Source organism: Kockiozyma suomiensis (genome assembly GCF_038497685.1).
Source record: "Kockiozyma suomiensis strain NRRL Y-17356 unplaced genomic scaffold V2V93scaffold_17, whole genome shotgun sequence".
NCBI lineage: Eukaryota > Fungi > Ascomycota > Lipomycetes > Lipomycetales > Lipomycetaceae > Kockiozyma > Kockiozyma suomiensis.
Genome location: NW_027117680.1, coordinates 139,561 through 157,913, shown reverse-complemented (window position 1 = coordinate 157,913; position 18,353 = coordinate 139,561). Strand labels below are relative to the sequence as shown.

Sequence of the window (18,353 nt, the reverse complement as noted above, 5' to 3'; positions counted from 1 at the left end):
AAAGAGGAAAATTCAAGACGATATGGGTCGATAGATCAACAAGGCTTCGAAAAGTGCAGGACGCAGATTAGAATCGACAGGAAAAAAACAGACACCAAAAAAAAAGATGTAAATATCACATATTAGCTACATTTAAGTGCATAACAGTCATTTGGTGTAGACTAACAGAGCGGCTCACACGACGTCATCGCAAGATGGTTTACACTGCTCTTCACAAGTGACAAATTTGTTTAGATTATTGTCCACTAAGTATATATTGCCCATTAATGTATTGCTGATTATTAAAACATCTAAAAATGAATATGATGGTGCTGCTGCTAGGTGTGGAATCACGAACTAGTCGATGTACTCCTTTACAGTTTATAGTTCTCGAACTCTCAAACTCTACTTTAAAGATTTCGAGATTGTTTATTGACAATCTGGCAACAGAACACCGCTCTGTTCTTAATTACTGCCTCAATCATCTCATATTTACTTCAATATCCACTTTAACTTGATATGTTCTCAACCTTCCAGCGGTTGCAGCAGTATTGTGGATATGTCACTAGCGTCGTCCTCTGCTTAATGGCTGCCATCTCAGTCTCGTCATTAATCCAGCAAGCATACTTTACTCCAACTCCTTCAGTATCAATTAGCGTTGACAATGTGTCCATGTATGTACTATCGGGTAAATGATATGCTAGTTACCTCACTGACTTTGTTTCTGCGTCTCAAGAAAATATGGAAAACCACCATATGGATTCAACTATAAACGCCAGGAATACGCCAGCATGACCTTTGATCTAGACGCTGGTATGTCTTATCCCTTACTATGTCATCTCCCATATATTTAACAGAAATACAGATCTATCCCCATTATTTAATTGGAACACAAAACAGTTGTTCGTTTACCTTGCGGCCACGTATCCTGGAAAACCATACGTACGACCGTTACCCCCTTAGCATGATCTCTTTTCCTTTGCAGATTACTAATAATTTCCGTTCACACAGGCCAACAAGGTAGTGATTTGGGATGAAATAATAACTTCAAAAAAAGACGCCGTTCTTTCCCTGCGCAACACCACCGCCGACTACGTCATCTACGACGTGACGGGAAAATTCAAGTACGCAATTTACCCCATATTTTCACGCTATAATACTCCACCTCTCAGTTCACGAAAGAAATAATTAACTTGTATAACTATAGTGAGCGGACAGCTGCAGTATCTTTAGAATGGAACGTTCAACCACATGTTGGTCTATTGACTTATGATAAAGGAGAAGGACGATCAAAGTTTACGTTTCCACCGTTAACTGACGCAAAGAAGAATTGAAGAAAGGAAAGTCGGCGCATAATAGGTTTTGAAAGATAAAAACATAAAAGAGCAAAAGGAAATTAGAGAATTGCAGCTGCTTATGTATATTAGAATAAATTTCTACATTCCCATACTTGTCGTTTCAGATAGCAGCCAGCACTTGAAAGTTAATGATACAGAAACAAGAAAATATTTATGTCATACAAATAACAACTCCTCTCATTTACAAGCATTCTTGAAAAGTCAGTGATTTACGTACGTCACTTATGAACATGCGTCCCCACATTAGCAACTCTTCCTCCACGATTATAAGAAGCATTATCTCTGTCTCCGCGAGCAGCATAGATACCTCCGCGTCCATTCTGAGTCTGTGCACCACCACGACCACCACGATGAGCTTGCGGTTGTTTTTTCTGCTGTTGCTGCTGATGCTGTTGACGGGCACCGCCAGGACCGACCTGTTTTGTTGTCAAATTGATCACAGATAAACCCTCCACGGTCATTCCACGATCGACAGAGCATCGCCCGCCAAGAGTAGTACCACCCATAAAAGTGTGATCAAAGACAATATCCAGTGCCTTGCGACCATCTGAAGTCGAGATTCCAATCACAGTTCCGGTACTAGCAATCGGCACATTACCTGTATCTCTGGCATACAAGACACGATCACCAAGTTGGAAATTTTGATGCTGAAGCTTGTGAATCGCATCCACAGGCTTGAAAAGTGTGGTTTGCACAACATGGTGTAATACTTTGATATTCGATGCGCCACTCGACTGGAGAACGCTGTCAACTGCGGCTTCAAGCTTTGCCACGGCTTCAGGAAGAAGTTGTTCAGAGTCAAAAGGCACACGCTCCATGCGAACCGACTCCTTGGACTTTAACCATGCTTTGATGGCTGGTAGTTGTTTTTGAGCAGCTTCTCCGGATCCTAGTAATGTGGAAACATCGGGGCGATCTAAAAAAAAACTTAGCACAACTGTTTTATCAAGATGATGAAGAAAGAGAAAATGTACCAGTATGAAGATGCTTGATAAGTCCTTGAAACAATTGCGGAAAGGTAGTCATATACTCTTTAATAAGCGCCTTTGCCTTCTGGCTATATTCCCAGCCCGTCGCCGTACGTCTAGTGAACCCCAACACCTTCTGCTTACGCGATTCAAACTTCATATTCAATCCCAGATTCGTATTCTTGGAACCATCAAACGTAACCATAAAACTTGCTGTGATCTTACTCAACAAAAGCATTGGGACATGCAACTCTCGACACAACTCAATCGAAGAAAAGTACACGATCTTAGCCTGCTCTTGCCGGGCAATGGTAACTCCAAATGTTGTATCATTGACATGATCAGCTACGCTGACAGCCACATCAACATGCGACGCATCGCATATTTTGACAACTTGCAAAGGCTGTCCGAAGGCTTCCGCACCCAAGAAAAAACCCCGCGTTCCAACTGGATATTGCTCCTCGATCTTCGGAGCCGCCCTCTCAACGAAACGCTCATCTTTATTCACAACTGAAGCGATCAATGTCTGTACAGGAAATACCGCTTCCTTTTCCTGATTAGTGTCAAAATCTTTGACCAGAGCACCATCCGCAAGCTGCTTAAGTCCCTTGAGTAGCCTGACAGTTACAGTCACTGTAGTCTCACCAATCTCGACTCCGCGGCGCGCATACGCTCTATACGCATCTGCGCTCTTTCTGAAATATTTTTCGATCTCCTCCTGACTGTGTGATAACGGCCTGATCTCAGGCTTACCTTGCACAATTATCTTTGTATAGTTAAACAGCTCATCAGATATAGAAATCACCTGCGCCTCTCGCAGATAAGGATATCCAACGTAAACTTTCTGATGCAGAAATTCCGCCGCAAGTTGCTCTACAGTTCTTCCTTCATAAATATCTTCGATGGCAATTACCATAGCCTCGCGACGACTATCTTGATCAAATACATTCACAGAGTGTTGAGAAGTCAATTCTGATGAAAAAGGTATAGTTTTTAAGCTCGGAAATCCCGCCAGCATATGTACGCCAGTAAAAGCGCCTTTTCCTAACGTACTTTTGTACAGGATTCCTTCCATAGACGGAAAATGATATTCACTAATTCGGCAATGATTATGCAGAATGTCTGGGAAGATATCTTGTAAAGACGATTCGTAAACAGAATTAACGGATTCATCATATCTAAACTCAACCATTTTGCCAAACGAATTACGCTTCTTTTCGTCCGGGCTCAACTGCTTATCAATCGGTGCCATAGCTTTTAGTAATCTATCTTGATCAACAAACGGAATCTTGACGACAGCTTCCCAGTCCATTTTCTTTCCATTCAAGTCAAGATCAAACTCTAAAGGATAAAAATCAATAATTGGGGAAGCAGGATCATGCATTAAGGTTCGGTATGGAAGTGGAATCAAGGAGTCACTAAGGGGAGGCATGACACCCATTAATTGCTCAAACGGCTTAAAAGGTTGACCCAGTTGGAAATTCATGTCAGCTTCCAGACCCTTTGCAATATCAGATGCTCTAGGAGCGTAATGATACCTGTAAAACCATGACCAGGAGCAGACACCTTTGTAATAATAATTCATAACCCATTGCAATCCCTGCACATAATTCTGACATAATTCAGTGAGAGCCTCTTGGTTCTGATACGAAAAACCAAATTTATTTTTATAGTAATCATCCTTCCATGAGACGAATCGCTTCATCACCGCATCAGATGCTTTCTCGGATGCAATCTTGTCCGAGTCTTCGATTGTAGCAGCTCGATACTGCTCAAGAACTCTCTGCAAAGCAAAATTCGATTCTTCATCAGAATTGTCAGAGTCATCAATAGAAGGCAGTGTAAGCCTTACAACGTTATCATCAAGATGCAAATTGAGCGCTAACTTCGACGCTAAAGTCGTCACAAAATCAAGCTCTTTTTCGATATATTTCTTAGGTAGTTCCCATTTTGCCTCCTTATCATTTCCCTCTTGCACAGTAGCAACGTATTTATCAATGCTCTGGAAAATAGCACTTTGTGTCGGCGTTATAGAAAATGGTGACTCTTTCTTTCCCTTCTTTCGCCCGTTGCCTTTACCTGAGGCCTTTGACTCGCTGTATAAACTATCATCGTGATCAGCCTCAAACAGCTTGAATTCAAAAGTAACCAATTCTTTGAGAAGAAGACGTAAATTTTCAAGATTAATAGTTCCTGAATCGTTTAAATAGCTGCTGCAAAGAGGTAAAGTTCTCTTGTATGCCTCAAACATAAAAGGCAGTGCCCCTTCATTAACATGAAGCTGGGGAAGGTTTGGCAAAAAATCATTTCCAATAAATACGCAAACCAAAATAAAATCATCAATAATATGTTCAAGGTCATATTCAAAGTTAAGAGAATGCTTGAGCTCGCTGAACTCCAATTCCAGATACTCGCGTACGAGAGAGAGATGAAGCAGAAAGAACTTTTGATGAAATAACTCTTTAGGTTTATTTCTTGAAGGGCCAAACTGGACTTCTTCGCGAAGAAGCGAGAAATGAGGATCGTGACTCAACAAACCAAGCATAATCAAATCGGCATCAAGACCGTACAGACAGTGTCGAGTATTTGCATTATTATCAGGCTGCATCTTTGCTGCTCGAATATACTCCATAATCTTATGCTCACCCTCACCAGGAACTTCATGTCCAGACAGCACGACCTGAATACCTTTCCATCGAGAGTCTTCAGACACCTTTCTCGAAACAAAGTAGTGCAGTTGTTTACTAAGTTTTACCATAAACTCCGTTCCTGGCGTGATGGCACTAGTATCAAATGCTTCCTCAGCTGGCATTTCTACACCTTCAGCAATTGCCTTTTTCTGAGCATTTTGAGCATCCAATGCAGTTCTAAATCGACGAGATCGCTGTTGATTCATTTTTGCACGCGGGGCAACGCCATCGACTGCCATGAAAAATAGTTTTTTAGGCTTGACCTTGTCGAATAAAAGTTCAATATAACTAAAAATCGCTAAAAACATTTGATCTTCAGACATTCGAAATGTTACATCGTCAGAATCTCTATGAGTGCAATTATGCAAAATTCCATTCATATCGAGATACAAATTGTCGAATCTATGTTCTATATTAGCATTTATGTAAGTTCAATTACAACATGAAGCATTACTCTGGAATATTGTCTCCCTCAATCAGTTGAGAGATCAGCGGATATCGTTCTGAGATCCATCTGTAAAATTTAGGAATTCCTAATGTGGTTTCACATTAGTGGTGTCTTGTGGGACGAATATAGTAAAAGCCGATACAACACAAAACGTACCCATCTTGAAGATAGTTTCAAAATATAAAAAAAATTACTGATTTAAAAAATGCGCACCAGTGATAAACAATGAAAAACTGAACTGTCGCTTTTAAATAGCAAAAAGACGACAAGATCGAGAATAGATGTATACATACAATTCCAATCGCTGTTGCCCTTTCCATTTTACGATTTCTGACAACTATTTTGGGTCCAGTAATCGTAAAACTTAAATAAAACATCACGTGATTCTTTATCTTGAAGACGTTATACTAGCGCGGTTTTGTATAACGACTGACTTCTGGTACCAGGTCCGACTGCATTTAAATGCCAAGTGATATATAATATCTATTAAGCAAAAGTGATATACATTGTCTTGTCAAACTTGCAGCGGATATTTGGCGCGGAAACACACTTATCGCTACCGCGAAGCTGATACTGGGTAGTAGGGTTGCGGTTTGCTAATCGCCTCTCTAAAGCCGGGCACTGGTCTCCTCACCGCCCAAGTTCCCTCTCGCTCACAGAAAGGCCACCTGCACACACTCCATCACGCCTCCAATTCCCGCCGTTCGCGATGTCGACTCCTATTCCAGCACCCTCGAAAGAGGAGCAGGCGCGTCTACTGGAGGACGCACTTAGTGTGGTGCGCCAGCAGTCTCATCTCATGCTCAAGAACCTCGAGTCGAAGGGAAAGCTCATGGACGCTCTCAAGCATGCCTCGTCAATGCTGTCTGAATTGCGTACGTCGTCGCTTGGGCCAAAGCAGTACTACGAGCTTTATATGTCGGTATTTGACTCTATGAGAAACTTGTCTGTGTACCTGAAAGATAATCATCCGAATAACCACCTTGCCGACCTTTACGAGTTAGTGCAATACGCCGGTACGTTACTCAAATAGTCTGTTTAATCTTGTCGCGAGCCTGTATAATCTGTTTCATGCCTATGACACTATAGGCATTTAATCAATTAAAACATTTGGATTTTTTTTTTTTGTTTTTGGCTTTGCTGACTTCTTTCGTGTTTATTAGGCAACATTCTTCCTCGTCTGTACCTCATGGTCACGGTCGGTACCGTGTACATGTCCGTCCCAGAGGCACCAGTTAAGGAAATCCTCAAGGACATGATGGAGATGTGTCGCGGTGTGCAGCATCCCATCCGCGGTCTCTTTCTCCGCTACTACCTGTCTGGACAGTCAAGAGATTGCTTGCCAATAGGCGACAGCGACGGACCCGAAGGAAACCTTACCGACTCAATCCACTTTGTTATTACGAATTTTATCGAGATGAACAAACTTTGGGTGCGACTTCAACACCAGGGACATAGTCGCGAGCGAGAGAAGCGCATGAAGGAGCGTCAGGAGCTTCAGATTCTTATCGGTAGCAACTTGGTTCGTCTAAGTCAGCTTGATGGCGTTGACGCTGAAACATACAAGACTGTACGTCTTCCACTTTTTTTGTGAAATGAATTAACAAAAATCAGTTTACTAATCATTACGAATGTAGACGATTCTTCCCGCAATCTTAGAGCAAGTAGTGCAATGCCGCGATATCCTCGCGCAAGAGTACCTTCTCGAAGTCATCACCCAGGTTTTCCCCGACGATTTTCATCTGCAAACTCTAGATCTTTTCCTTTCCGCCACAGGAAAGCTCAATCCGGGCGTGAACGTGAAGAACATTGTAATTTCGATGATTGACCGTCTTGCTGCGTACGCTAATCGCGAAGCAGAGTCTCAGTCTCCCGAGATTCGCAAGGAGCGCGAAGAGGCGCAGATGAAGAAACTCACTGCTGCTGTTCGACGTATTCGGTTCAGAGGTGACTTGGCAGAAGAGTATGGGCTATTCAAGGATCACACTATTGAGGAGCCAGAGGAGACGAGCGTCGAGGCCGAGGCGGTGGCCTCGGTTGCGCCTCCTATGCCGGTCTTAGATGGCGGCTGGGGTGATTCAACGACTGCCACTGACGAGTCTGACGCTACCGAGGCGACGACTGCCGAAACTGCCGACTCGGAGGTCGACTCGGAAGCTGAGCACGCAGACACCGAGGAGACCCCTGCTACCGAGGAAGACGTTCCAGATGACTCGAGCTCTGACGGCGGGTTGTTTGGTAAAGACGACGATGATGATCCTATTAGAGAATTCGCACCTAATGCGGCAGCAGGTCGCAAGGCTATTATCGTCGACAAGCCGATTGTCGAGTCGCGAGATTTACTTGAGGAGATCCGTCTGTTTGAAGTTTTCTTTGAACAAATCCAGCTCCTCATTAAGGCGCGTCCTGATCTTCCGATTGGCGACGTCACGGCATTGCTCGTTTCGTTGACCAATCTTTGTTTGAATTGCTATCCTGCTGAATTGGAGTATATTGATCAAATCATGGGATTCACGCTGGAAAAATGTGAAGAATATAAGGATAATGCGGATTTGCACTCGCCTCCTGCGAAAAACAATATTCTCGCGTTACTTCTTGCTCCGATATCTTCATACAAGTCGTTGTTGAATGTTCTTGCTATTCCTAATTATTTGCATCTGCTGCACGCTCAGTCTTATGCCACGCGCCGGTCGATCGCCGCCGCTGTCGCACACTCTATTCTCAAAAACTATACTAAACTCGAGGCACCTGAGGATGTTGAAGGTGTGGCGGAACTACTACGGGTGGTCATCAAGGAAGGGCAGCAGCCTGCGGTACCATTCAGCAGCACTAGTGCGCCAACTGGACAACTTAATGGTGGCGCGGCGCCAGCCAAGCGGAAGGATGCCGAGACGGAGGAGACTGTTGAAGAGCAAGGCTGGCTTGCGCGGATGGTTCACCTGATTGAGTCCGATATTCCGGACGTTCAATTCCGAATGCTACAGTTGGCTAAGAAAGCCTTCAGCGAAGGTGGTGATAGAATCAAGTATACTTTCCCTGCCCTTGTTACGTCGTCGGTTAAACTTGTACAAACATATTGGGGTAAGCGATTTGTTGATAATGCGTACGCACAAAAGATTGTGGCGACGTTCAAATTCTCGCATCAGCTTATTACGGAGATGTACGCGGCTGGAACATCGGCCGATACATGTCTACGTCTGTACATTTTCTGCGGACAAATTGCCGACCAAGTCGAATCTGAGGAAGTGGCGTTTGAGTTCTTCGCGCAGGCGTACATCGTCTTTGAAGAGGCATTGACTGATTCCCGTGCTCAGTTCCAGGCATTGAGTATCATTGCCGGAGCGCTTCACAGTACGCGCAATTTCACAAAGGAGAGCTACGAGACGTTAATCACCAAGAATGCCTTGTTTGGCTCCAAATTACTCAAAAAACCAGACCAGTGTCGCGCCGTGTACTTTGCCAGCCATTTATGGTGGGCAGTCGAGATTCCAGTTCGAGGCGAAGAAGAAGGCAAAACTCCACTGTACAGAGACGGCAAGCGAGTTCTCGAATGTCTCCAGCGCGCGTTACGAGTCGCGGACGCGTGTATGGATTCGGCTGTTTCTATCGAATTATTTGTAGAGATTCTGAACCGTTATGTGTATTACTTTGATCGAGGTTGCGAGGTGGTGACGGTGAAGTACGTGAATGGTCTGATATCGCTTATCATGTCTAATTTGTCGAGTACAATCGATGCCTCTGTCACTGATTCGCCGAGGAAACACTTTGAGAGAACATTGCAGTATATTAATGCGCAAAAGGAGGAAGATGAAAGATTTGATCAGATTACGTGGTGAAGTCATTTTTTTTTTATATCTTCTAATTTCTTTTCTGTAAGTCTGTCTTATAAATGTTACTCTTTTTTAGTATTTCTTAATCCTTGCTTTTATCCGTTTACCGTTTGGTGAATAATATCGTTATACTGCTTTCTTGTGTTCTTTCCCGTTGAACCTTGTTTTTTTTGTTTTGAATTTTCAATGAAGAAATTCTCTGATTTTTCTTTTTAAAAGGAGTGAATTGTGTATGTAGGGCTTTGCAATGTTGAGTATGCATAATTTTTTGAATAAGAAATCTTAATCTAAAGGAAACGAGAGACAATTGAAAAGTCTCAAGAAGATTATAAGATGGAAAACAATGGGATAAGATGACGTTCTATCCATCTACTGCAGAAGAAACATAAACAAAACAATATATTTAGCTCGTGATAGAAGGCAACAAGAGAGAACCAGGCTCTAGATGCATGTAAATAATACTAATAATAATAATTCCTAATCCCTTCCAACCAACCAAAACACAAAAAAAAAAAAACGCAAAGTTTGTAATATATTAATTAAAAACTCCTTTTCAAATTTTTATTCACTCATTTAAAACACAAAAGACGTTTAATGGTGGGCGTCCTCGATAGCCTCGACAACGAACCAATCGTCAAGACTCTCGGTAGGAGCCTCACTCTCAGTAGTCTCAGCAATACCTTCAACTTCGACGGCCTGAGAGTCGTATTCAGCAAGATCGGCCTCGGCGGCAGCTTCGACGGCGGGAATAGCGGGTGCAGAGGGTGCAGACCAAGGCTTGACTTGGCCGACGGAGTCGCTGGCCTTGACGGGGGGTGCCTGGTAGGCCTTGAGTTCCTTAATGTAGAGGTCGGTGATTAGGTCTGATTTTTTATGAAAATGATAACGTTGGTTAGAAGTGAAGATTGTGATAAGAGTAGAAGATGCTGAACTCACCTCGTCGCGGCAGCGAAGTACCGAATCTCCGTCTGAGAACGGGAGCAGCTGAGCGCTATACAAACACATCAGTTAGTAATCCAATTAGCGAATTGATCATCTCCTCAAAGATATCGAGTCCGGCACACAACAAGAATTGTTGAAATGCGCTTCTTGAAGCAATCCCAGATCATTCTCTCGGACTGCCTAGGACTCTTGCTTCTTCTCACTCTTCTTCCGCCTCGCTGAGGAGCACTTCCTAACTAACAACTAATCACAAAGCAAATAGAAACACATACAGCAGCAACGCGGATCGACTGGGCAAGCATTGTGAATAGACAGATGAAGGGCGGTGCGTGGATGCAAAAGATGAAAAAGACGAGGCAGAGGCGTGTTCCCGTCGAGAAAGCGAGGCAGCTTTTCGAAGACTCTCGTCGACGAATCAGCGTGCGGCAGAACAGCTACACACGTGACTGTTAGCGTGACAATCTTACTGGTACAAAGGGCTTACTGTTACCTAAGCAAATTGTTATCAGGGCTAGGGCTCTTCAAGAAGATATCACGACGGCCGTCACCAGTATCTTCCTTGCTCATTCAAGCACTTCGACATCTGCGGTTGATTTGCTTCGTTTCTCAGCGCTGCCTCTAAAAGACTTGTATATCCCATTAAATTGGTCGATATAACTTGTTTCAATCGAATTCTATCTCAGAATCAGCAAACGATGTCGTACGCGGCGACGGCTACAGCAGCGCCTGCGTTTTTGCCACCGTCGGCGGCTAGTAGTGCTTCGAATGGCGGTTCTGCAGCGCAATTTCAGCGGAATCTGAATGTGCATCTGATCTGCCCGGATTGTCGAGAAGTGCCGCCGAATCTCGTTGAGAATTTTAGTGATGGGGATATGGTGTGCGGATCTTGTGGTGTGTATTCCGCGACCTGCTATGAAAATATTGTAGAAGAAAGCGTAGAGAAGAAATAGAAATAAGGCTAATGCTGATTTTTTTATTATTTTTTAAAGGACTCGTGCTTGGCGATCGAATAGTTGATACGCGCTCCGAATGGCGTACATTTGCGAACGATGACCAAGGCAATGATGACCCATCGCGAGTTGGCGAGGCAGTTAATCCGTTGTTGAATGGATCGCAGCTAGATACTATGATTTCATACGGCGCGCAGGGCAGTACGGCTGGACGAGAGCTCAACCGGGCGCAGAACAAGGTTGTGCACGATAGACGAGATACGGCGCTGCAGGCGGCGTATAGCAAGATTTCGCAGATGTGTGAGCGATACTCGCTTCCGCGGGTGGTGCAGGACACTGCAAAAGATATCTTTAAAAAGGTAGAGGATCATAGAAAGCTCAGGGGCAAGTCGCAGGAGAGCATAGAGGCCGCCGCGATCTTTATTGCGTGCCGGCAGAATGGCGTGGCGCGCGCTTTCAAGGAGATTTGCCTGCTTACGAATGTGCCAAAGAAGGAGATCGGGAGGGTGTTTAAGGTGATTGAAAATATTCTGCTTGAGAGCGGATCGAATCTGAACGCCTCGGTGGGAGCTACGGACCAGGAGTACCAGGCCGTGGGCACCAACGCCGAGGACCTGATGAATAGATACTGCTCGCACTTGGGACTGACGACGCAGGTTGCCAGCGGCGCCCAGTATATCGCGCGGCAGGCCGCAAAAGAGGGTATATTAGCAGGCCGGTCGCCTATTTCGATTGCCGCCGCGACGATATATATGGCCGCTGGTCTGTTTGGCGAAGGCCGGAGCGCGCTGAAAATTGCTGAGCGGGCGGGTGTGAGTGACGGCACGATCAAGACGAGCTACAAGTTTCTGTGGGAGGCACGCGACAAGCTTGTTGATCCGGCGTGGATAGAGTCGAAGAAAGCGAGCATGAGTGGCCTGCCAAAGGTATAACATGAGCTTAAGGCGATGATGATATTCCTAGTAATCTTATGGCTATCATTATATAATGATCCCAACCCTCTGATTTTAAGTTTAGAGAGAGCTGATAAACACGTGCAGACGTTAGAACCAGGTACAAGTACCTAAGATTAGAGTATGATAACTAATCGTAGAACTCTTGACTGGTCTGAGTCGCTGGAGCAGACTTTCAGATGTTTTGATGTTTGTTTGTGTATTGGGTGTTCAAGGTTTCGGCGAGCTTTGGTTAGTGTGTGACTGAACGAGGCTGGCTGGCTCTTTATTCTCAATAAGGGATTTACTCATATTTATTTGTTTCAGACCTTATTTTTTAGTAACTAATTCTTTCTTCCTCTCCTCTTTCATCTTTCTTCTTAGCTTTATATATCTTCTTCTCCTCATACTCTTCTCTTCTCTCTCTCTTCTACTCTATTTCTGCTGATCTTCAACGCTAGCCTCTTTTGCCCTGAGTCGGCCTCACTAGCGTTGACTCGAGCTGCCTGAGCCCTACTCTGGGTATCTGTGCGCGGGGTGTCGAACCTTCTGTGAACCTTCTCTCTCCGTACTTCTTTATCCATAATAGAACTGTCCGCGTCATTGAATACACACATCCTCGCAAACATCCTCTCTTCTTCATTCTCTTCCCCATGCACTATGGCCTCGGTTTCGGTCTCGTGTCCTTCAAGGGCTCGCCTCCGTGATGACACCGACCTTGGGCTCTTCGTTCTACCACAGCCTGCTAGCCCGCTTCTTGCTTCGCCAAGGAACGCGCACCACCGGCAGCGCCGCTGCTACTCACCCGCCTCGTCTTCATCACCCTCCTCGGCTTCGTCCCCGGTCTCGTCCTCGGCCTCCTCTGTTCGCACCTTCGGGGGGCCTCAGAGCTCTTTTTCTGCATATCTCTCTGACTCGCGCTCTTACTCTGACGAGTTCCGCAGCCTCGAGAACGACTTTCAAAAGTAGGTCTATTATTAGTTCTTTTGTTATATCGCTCATTCTAACATCAAGCCAGATTTTCCTCCAGATCCACCGTCCACAAAGCAAACGTCCTCCGACTCTCTGTTCTTCCTTTTCTTCGTGCGCATGTCGGTGAGAACGTTGTTGTCGCGCCTTCGGAACTCGACCACCGCCTGCGCATTCTCCATCGCTGGTGGAGTGCCGCCCTGGCTGCTCTCAGAGACCGCTCCTCGCCGCGCGCAGTAGCAGCAGCCGACCGTGCCGCGTATTTGGAAGCAGTATTTGGCATTCTACGTAGGCGCGAGTGGCGTCAGGCTTCTTCGGCATCCATCTGCGACCTCTATTTGACCACTCTTTCTGACACGCTTAAACATGCCATCGACCGTCTCATGATGAAGCCAGTCCCGACCTCGGTCTCAGTCTTTGCCGGTGCCGTACTGTCCCACGCATTCTTTTACATCCCCGGTGTAGCCTCGGCCTTACTCTACCTCCTACACGTCAAGCAGACCGACGTCAACCGCGTGCAAAAGCAGTGTGGTCTCACGCCGCTCCTCGTTGCTAACCTCAAGCGCTCTGCTTCTGATGTCTTTCCCTCTCACATTTTGCATCTCGTCGTTTCTGACTCTGCCATCTCCTCTTGTCCGTCTCTGCCGCAAGATCTGCGCGACTACGTCTACGGCGCCTGGACTCATCGCTGGTGGCAGCATCAAGACAGCGACGTCTTTGCCTCGTTCCTCAAACACTACTACATCATCGCCTCAGACTACATTGCTCTTACATCTACCGCTGGTGACGTGACCCCCGACGAAGCCATCGTGGCAACTCCTGGCATTCTGCTTGTACATGCAAGTATCCTTAGCCTTGTCGATTCTGTCGTGCATCGTGACCGACGCTCGCCCTTACTCTCTTCCTCTTCTCCGTCGTCCTCAGCCATGCGCTCCTTCGATACCGGTCTGGCTGCCGAGGTAAATGCTACTATGCGCACTACCGTCTCGGCGCCTTCAACTCGCCAACTGTCGCAGATGCGCTTTCTGCTTGCCTTTAAAGAAGTGCTTGACCGCTCAGGGCCGACCTGTACTGCTTATGCCACAACCTACAGTCGCTTCTTTGAAACCACAGTTCTTCACGCGGCAGCAAAGCGTATTTCTCTTTACGATGCCGAGTCCTGCGTCATGCTCTGCGACCTTGTCGAGGCTACTTTGACCACCCTCTCAAGCTTGTCTCGTACCGACCAGATTAATTGGGCTTTTTGGCTTGATGTAGTAAAGCGGCTTCTTGCCTCTGAATCATCCATGACTGAGATCCGCGCTATCGCATTTCTGTATTCGTTCTGGGATTACATTGCTGCCGAAGATGAGGCAATCGACTGGATCCTCAGTCCTTCCGTATGGAAAAAATTCTTTTGTCACTGGGCACCACTTGTGCGGGCGTACTACATGCGTCTTATCTGCTGGCGTGTCGTTCGATCGACTAGTCCACGATCAGCTGAGGCCGTCGATCGTCTTGTCGATCGTCTTTCGTCGCTTTACGTGGCTCTACGTAGAATGGCTGCCTCTGGTCGCGTAGTCGGCGTTATTCCTTGCTCGCCGGTGCCTGGTCGACGAATGGCGCTCATCATGTGCTCCGGTCGAGATACTGCTGCGCATCAGTTTTTCCTTGCGTCGATGAAATTCCGGCAGGAAATTCTCTCGGCTGTTGAAACTGAGCCTGAGGGTAAAGTCAAGAGCGTGGCAAATCGGTATGATGTGCATGATGAAGAGGTGTATATTGCTGCTATCTCTTCGCCAACCAGCGGTGTTTCGGGTGCTGCGATTGCGTCACCGACTACTGCGGTCGCGGCTGCCAAGGGACTTGCTATAGTTTTTAGGCGGTTGAAGGTATTCAAAAGCAGTAGCTCAAGTGACTCACAGCAGCAGCAGCAGCAGCAGCAAGAGTCCACAATTCCTGTAGCTGAATTTGATCCTGCTCCAGAAATGAAGCGCCATCTTCGTCGTTCAGCATCGACATCATCGACATCATCGAATAACTCGACGTCGTCAATTATTACCTCTGACTCGGCACTGACAATATCTCCAAGCCAACGACCTGTAGCGTCGAACGCGGCCTCACTACTTGGTTCTGAACGATCATATTGCTTTATGCTACAGCCAACTGATCAGCATCGTCAGCAACATCATACGGCTGCTTCTTCAACGGCTTCTTTACCTCTACAATCTCACTCGCAGCCTCCTTCACCAGCTTTGCAGCGCGGTGCACATATTCCTGTTCCGAGACTGCCGTTTGCCTCACAGAGCGTGATGGCGATGGCCAGTCAGCGATCGGGCGGACGGCTTGCGTTGGCCACGCCGCCGGCTAGTAGCGCCTCGTCGTTTATTTCAGCACTGCAGATTGGTATTCCACCGCCGGTCATTGCCCAAGCGTCGCCGGTTCCTTCTAGAGCCTCGATTTTTGAGGCGACTCCTAGTGTCTCCCCTTCGTCACAGTCGTCGTTGCCGACTATCAATCCGCATGGGAATACACTTAGATACGCGGGACATGCTGTCAGCGAGTGGAATTCTGTTGTGCGGCAATTTGAGAGATTTGTTGATATGAGACGTACAAAAGATGGGGTTGATCTTGATCTTGATATTGGAACGCCAAGCGTGGTTGGTGATATGGGTTACTGATAGCGGTTAATAAATTTTTAGATGCTTTTACTATTGCTTACTGTTTTTTTGGGAGTTTTCATTGCGTTTGTGCTTTAGATAAACGGTTGGTAGATAAGGATATTTCATACTCGGATTTAAATTTTGCTTAGTCTTTTTTGTGAATGCATTGACTTTTTCTGTGTATGGAATGTGTGCGCGTGCATTTGAGGAAAATAGTGTACACTTCGAGTACAATAAGAAACCGTCGTCGGGTAGACGCGCCGCACGCAGTGCGCTCTACTCACGTGAGAATACGAGAACTTATGTCATAGCCTGCTATCGGCTGCCATATAAAATCGCTCTTGCTCCACCTTCTGACCCTCTACTTTTTAACAGATTTACTAGAGGCAATTTATCTACGACTTTGTAATTAAAAATGACTGAAGCGTGCGATGTTATCCCCGTTCCAGAATTCACTCGTTAGTGACCTTAATCTGTGCTTTTGATCATGATATCAAGACTGACAATTACACAGCTGAATATACACCGAAAGGTACACTCTCCACTTTCAATGATCGCTCCTTATACACCGTTGGCAGCACTGAGTCTACGACGGCATTAGTATGCATTTACGATATCTTTGGTTTTCACAAAAACACTTTCCAAGGAACAGATTTCCTTGCGTTGAACACCGCTTCTGCACCGCTGGTTATAATGCCTGATTTCTTCAAAGGAAATCCTCTAGATGCGACGCGACTAAATGATATAGAATACCGCAGCTCGTGGATAGCTGCTAGAAATGATGTGGATAATCTGGCATACTTGGATTCCGTGCTCGAGTTCATTAAAAAGACGTATCCGGCCGTTAAGAGTATTGGATTATACGGTTTCTGCTGGGGCGCCAAAATTGCAATTACAGCCGCAAAGAACAAACTAGTGACGGCAATAAGCCTGATTCACCCATCGCGACTTGTCGAATTAGACGCCGAAGGAATTGAGGATATACCAGTTCAAATCATCGCGACGAAAGACGAATCCGACGAGAGTTTGCAGCCTTTGATTTCAAAATTGAAGAATGTCGAATATATTCGGATGGATGATATGTTCCATGGATTTGCGGCTGCTAGAGGAGATTGGAGTGTTGTCGAGCAGAAAGAGAGAGCGCAGGAGGCGTTTAAACTTACTGCTGACTTCTTTGCTAGAGTTTTGTAATGTAAATTAAGAGTGCCATAGATTATTTTATTAGGCTACTGTATATTGCTTATTCAATTGAAAATGGTCTGAACTTTCCTCGTCAGATTGACATTGATTCCAATATATTTCACCCTAACGAAGAAGATAGCAGTATTTTCGCTCAAAAGCTATCGATAACTTGGAAATTACATATAAACAAAGTATAGTCCCAAAGATGTAGAATGACAGATGAAGCACCTAATCTAAAAATCAAATATCACTTAGATTAAAAGTCATTAGCAACTCATCTTATCATGGCTCAAGGTATAGCAGGGTCAAATACAATTCAAAGACCACATGCGCTGATACATAAAAAAAGTTATGAATATAAATGTGCTAATACTCCCTATTTACTCGATATTTGCAATCCCGTCGAGCAGGGCGTAATTAATCCCAGAAATCATCATCCTCGCTATCATCTACCGTTCTAGCACGATTTGTAGTCGAGCGAGACCTATCTTCTCTTAGTTTACCTAACTTTCTCTTTATGACTCCTTTTTTGTATATTGATTAGTTTAAATTCCGCTAAAAGAGCTCAAGGAATGGAAAAAAAAACATACCGCTGTTTTGTAGTTGGAATTCAAGCAGTTCTGAACTGAAGTCATCAGTATTTCCCAATTTCTCAAAACCAACAAGTCGTAAAACTTCTTTTCCATCAATAAAAGCCATTACACAGGGAAGAACTTTGATTCCGAGCCTGACTATTAAGAAAGTGGCATTGTCGACGTTTACACTGATAAATCGAGTATCCATGTGCTTAGCTGTTAATGACTATTGGGGAATTAATAACGGAGGAATGTAAAGTAGATTTGACTAGGAGCGATAATACCTTTAGTCGCTCTGTCATGATTTCACATCGTTTGAACGAAGGATGAAAGAAATGGACTACCGTGCACTTGGTTGTTCTGTGAACATCGAGTTATGTTAGACGACAACAAAGAAAAGAAAGGAGAAAAAAAATCGTACGTTGTTATATCGAGCACTTCTTTTTCCGAAGAGACCTCTGTTAGGATACCATGTCCCGAATCATAAAACCTTTTGGCTTCCTTCATCCTATTGAGTTATTGTTAATATCTGAGATGCTTACACAATTAAAGATGAAGCTGGCGAGAACTGACTGTGTATGTAATTCCTGCATTCGCTTTTCTCGTAATGCATCTAATGTCCCACTGTCATCTTCTAGTAAATCAAGAAAATCTTCATCATCGAGTGAATTGTATTCATCGTCTTCGAGTGACTTTTCGTTCCTGCCGACTAAATTGTCTGTGAAAGAATCCAACACACGAGCAGTCGACCCGTCCATACTCTAATAACTATAGAATGCTTCAGATAATAACAGATCAACGCACTGATATGTGCTGGTGCTACTAAATCAAACACGTAAACAGTGTATAAATGCGAGGAACAAAGGGATGGACGTGTCTAATTAAAGT

The 18,353-nt window shown here is 45.0% G+C and overlaps 8 protein-coding genes across 8 annotated transcripts; 5 read left to right on the top strand and 3 right to left on the bottom strand.

The window, feature by feature from the left end:
- The first annotated feature begins 384 nt into the window (after window positions 1–384).
- On the top strand, window positions 385–1,521 carry V2V93DRAFT_375845 (signal peptidase). The gene is made up of 5 exons (XM_066911591.1): window positions 385–653; window positions 716–792; window positions 845–921; window positions 991–1,103; window positions 1,187–1,521. Exons 1-5 carry the CDS (start codon window positions 499–501, stop codon window positions 1,311–1,313), a joined length of 549 nt encoding a protein of 182 aa, XP_066763351.1. The 5' UTR covers window positions 385–498; the 3' UTR covers window positions 1,314–1,521.
- Window positions 1,373–5,747, bottom strand: V2V93DRAFT_339965 (alkaline phosphatase). The gene is made up of 4 exons (XM_066907784.1): window positions 5,600–5,747; window positions 5,450–5,528; window positions 2,312–5,397; window positions 1,373–2,253 (listed from the first exon to the last, which is right to left on the bottom strand). Exons 1-4 carry the CDS (start codon window positions 5,601–5,603, stop codon window positions 1,556–1,558), a joined length of 3,867 nt encoding a protein of 1,288 aa, XP_066763350.1. The 5' UTR covers window positions 5,604–5,747; the 3' UTR covers window positions 1,373–1,555.
- Window positions 5,748–6,095: 348 nt separating this feature from the next.
- V2V93DRAFT_407587 (vacuolar protein sorting-associated protein 35) lies at window positions 6,096–9,725 on the top strand. The gene is made up of 3 exons (XM_066912687.1): window positions 6,096–6,459; window positions 6,607–7,013; window positions 7,081–9,725. The coding sequence occupies exons 1-3, from the start codon at window positions 6,153–6,155 to the stop codon at window positions 9,277–9,279; spliced, it is 2,913 nt and encodes a 970-aa protein (XP_066763349.1). The 5' UTR covers window positions 6,096–6,152; the 3' UTR covers window positions 9,280–9,725.
- Window positions 9,658–10,726, bottom strand: V2V93DRAFT_375841 (ATP synthase complex subunit H-domain-containing protein). Its single transcript, XM_066911590.1, has 4 exons — window positions 10,706–10,726; window positions 10,488–10,649; window positions 10,210–10,264; window positions 9,658–10,136 (listed from the first exon to the last, which is right to left on the bottom strand). The coding sequence occupies exons 2-4, from the start codon at window positions 10,515–10,517 to the stop codon at window positions 9,865–9,867; spliced, it is 357 nt and encodes a 118-aa protein (XP_066763348.1). The 5' UTR covers window positions 10,518–10,649; window positions 10,706–10,726; the 3' UTR covers window positions 9,658–9,864.
- Window positions 10,727–10,732: 6 nt separating this feature from the next.
- Window positions 10,733–12,482, top strand: V2V93DRAFT_375839 (cyclin-like protein). The gene is made up of 2 exons (XM_066911589.1): window positions 10,733–11,106; window positions 11,205–12,482. The coding sequence occupies exons 1-2, from the start codon at window positions 10,911–10,913 to the stop codon at window positions 12,095–12,097; spliced, it is 1,089 nt and encodes a 362-aa protein (XP_066763347.1). The 5' UTR covers window positions 10,733–10,910; the 3' UTR covers window positions 12,098–12,482.
- On the top strand, window positions 12,483–16,006 carry V2V93DRAFT_375837 (uncharacterized protein). The gene is made up of 2 exons (XM_066911588.1): window positions 12,483–13,062; window positions 13,116–16,006. The coding sequence occupies exons 1-2, from the start codon at window positions 12,758–12,760 to the stop codon at window positions 15,724–15,726; spliced, it is 2,916 nt and encodes a 971-aa protein (XP_066763346.1). The 5' UTR covers window positions 12,483–12,757; the 3' UTR covers window positions 15,727–16,006.
- Window positions 16,007–16,982, top strand: V2V93DRAFT_375836 (Alpha/Beta hydrolase protein). Its single transcript, XM_066911587.1, has 2 exons — window positions 16,007–16,166; window positions 16,223–16,982. Exons 1-2 carry the CDS (start codon window positions 16,124–16,126, stop codon window positions 16,897–16,899), a joined length of 720 nt encoding a protein of 239 aa, XP_066763345.1. The 5' UTR covers window positions 16,007–16,123; the 3' UTR covers window positions 16,900–16,982.
- V2V93DRAFT_375832 (thioredoxin-like protein) lies at window positions 16,906–18,352 on the bottom strand. The gene is made up of 5 exons (XM_066911586.1): window positions 18,039–18,352; window positions 17,887–17,973; window positions 17,750–17,825; window positions 17,481–17,691; window positions 16,906–17,414 (listed from the first exon to the last, which is right to left on the bottom strand). The coding sequence occupies exons 1-5, from the start codon at window positions 18,221–18,223 to the stop codon at window positions 17,308–17,310; spliced, it is 666 nt and encodes a 221-aa protein (XP_066763344.1). The 5' UTR covers window positions 18,224–18,352; the 3' UTR covers window positions 16,906–17,307.
- Window position 18,353: the final 1 nt, after the last annotated feature.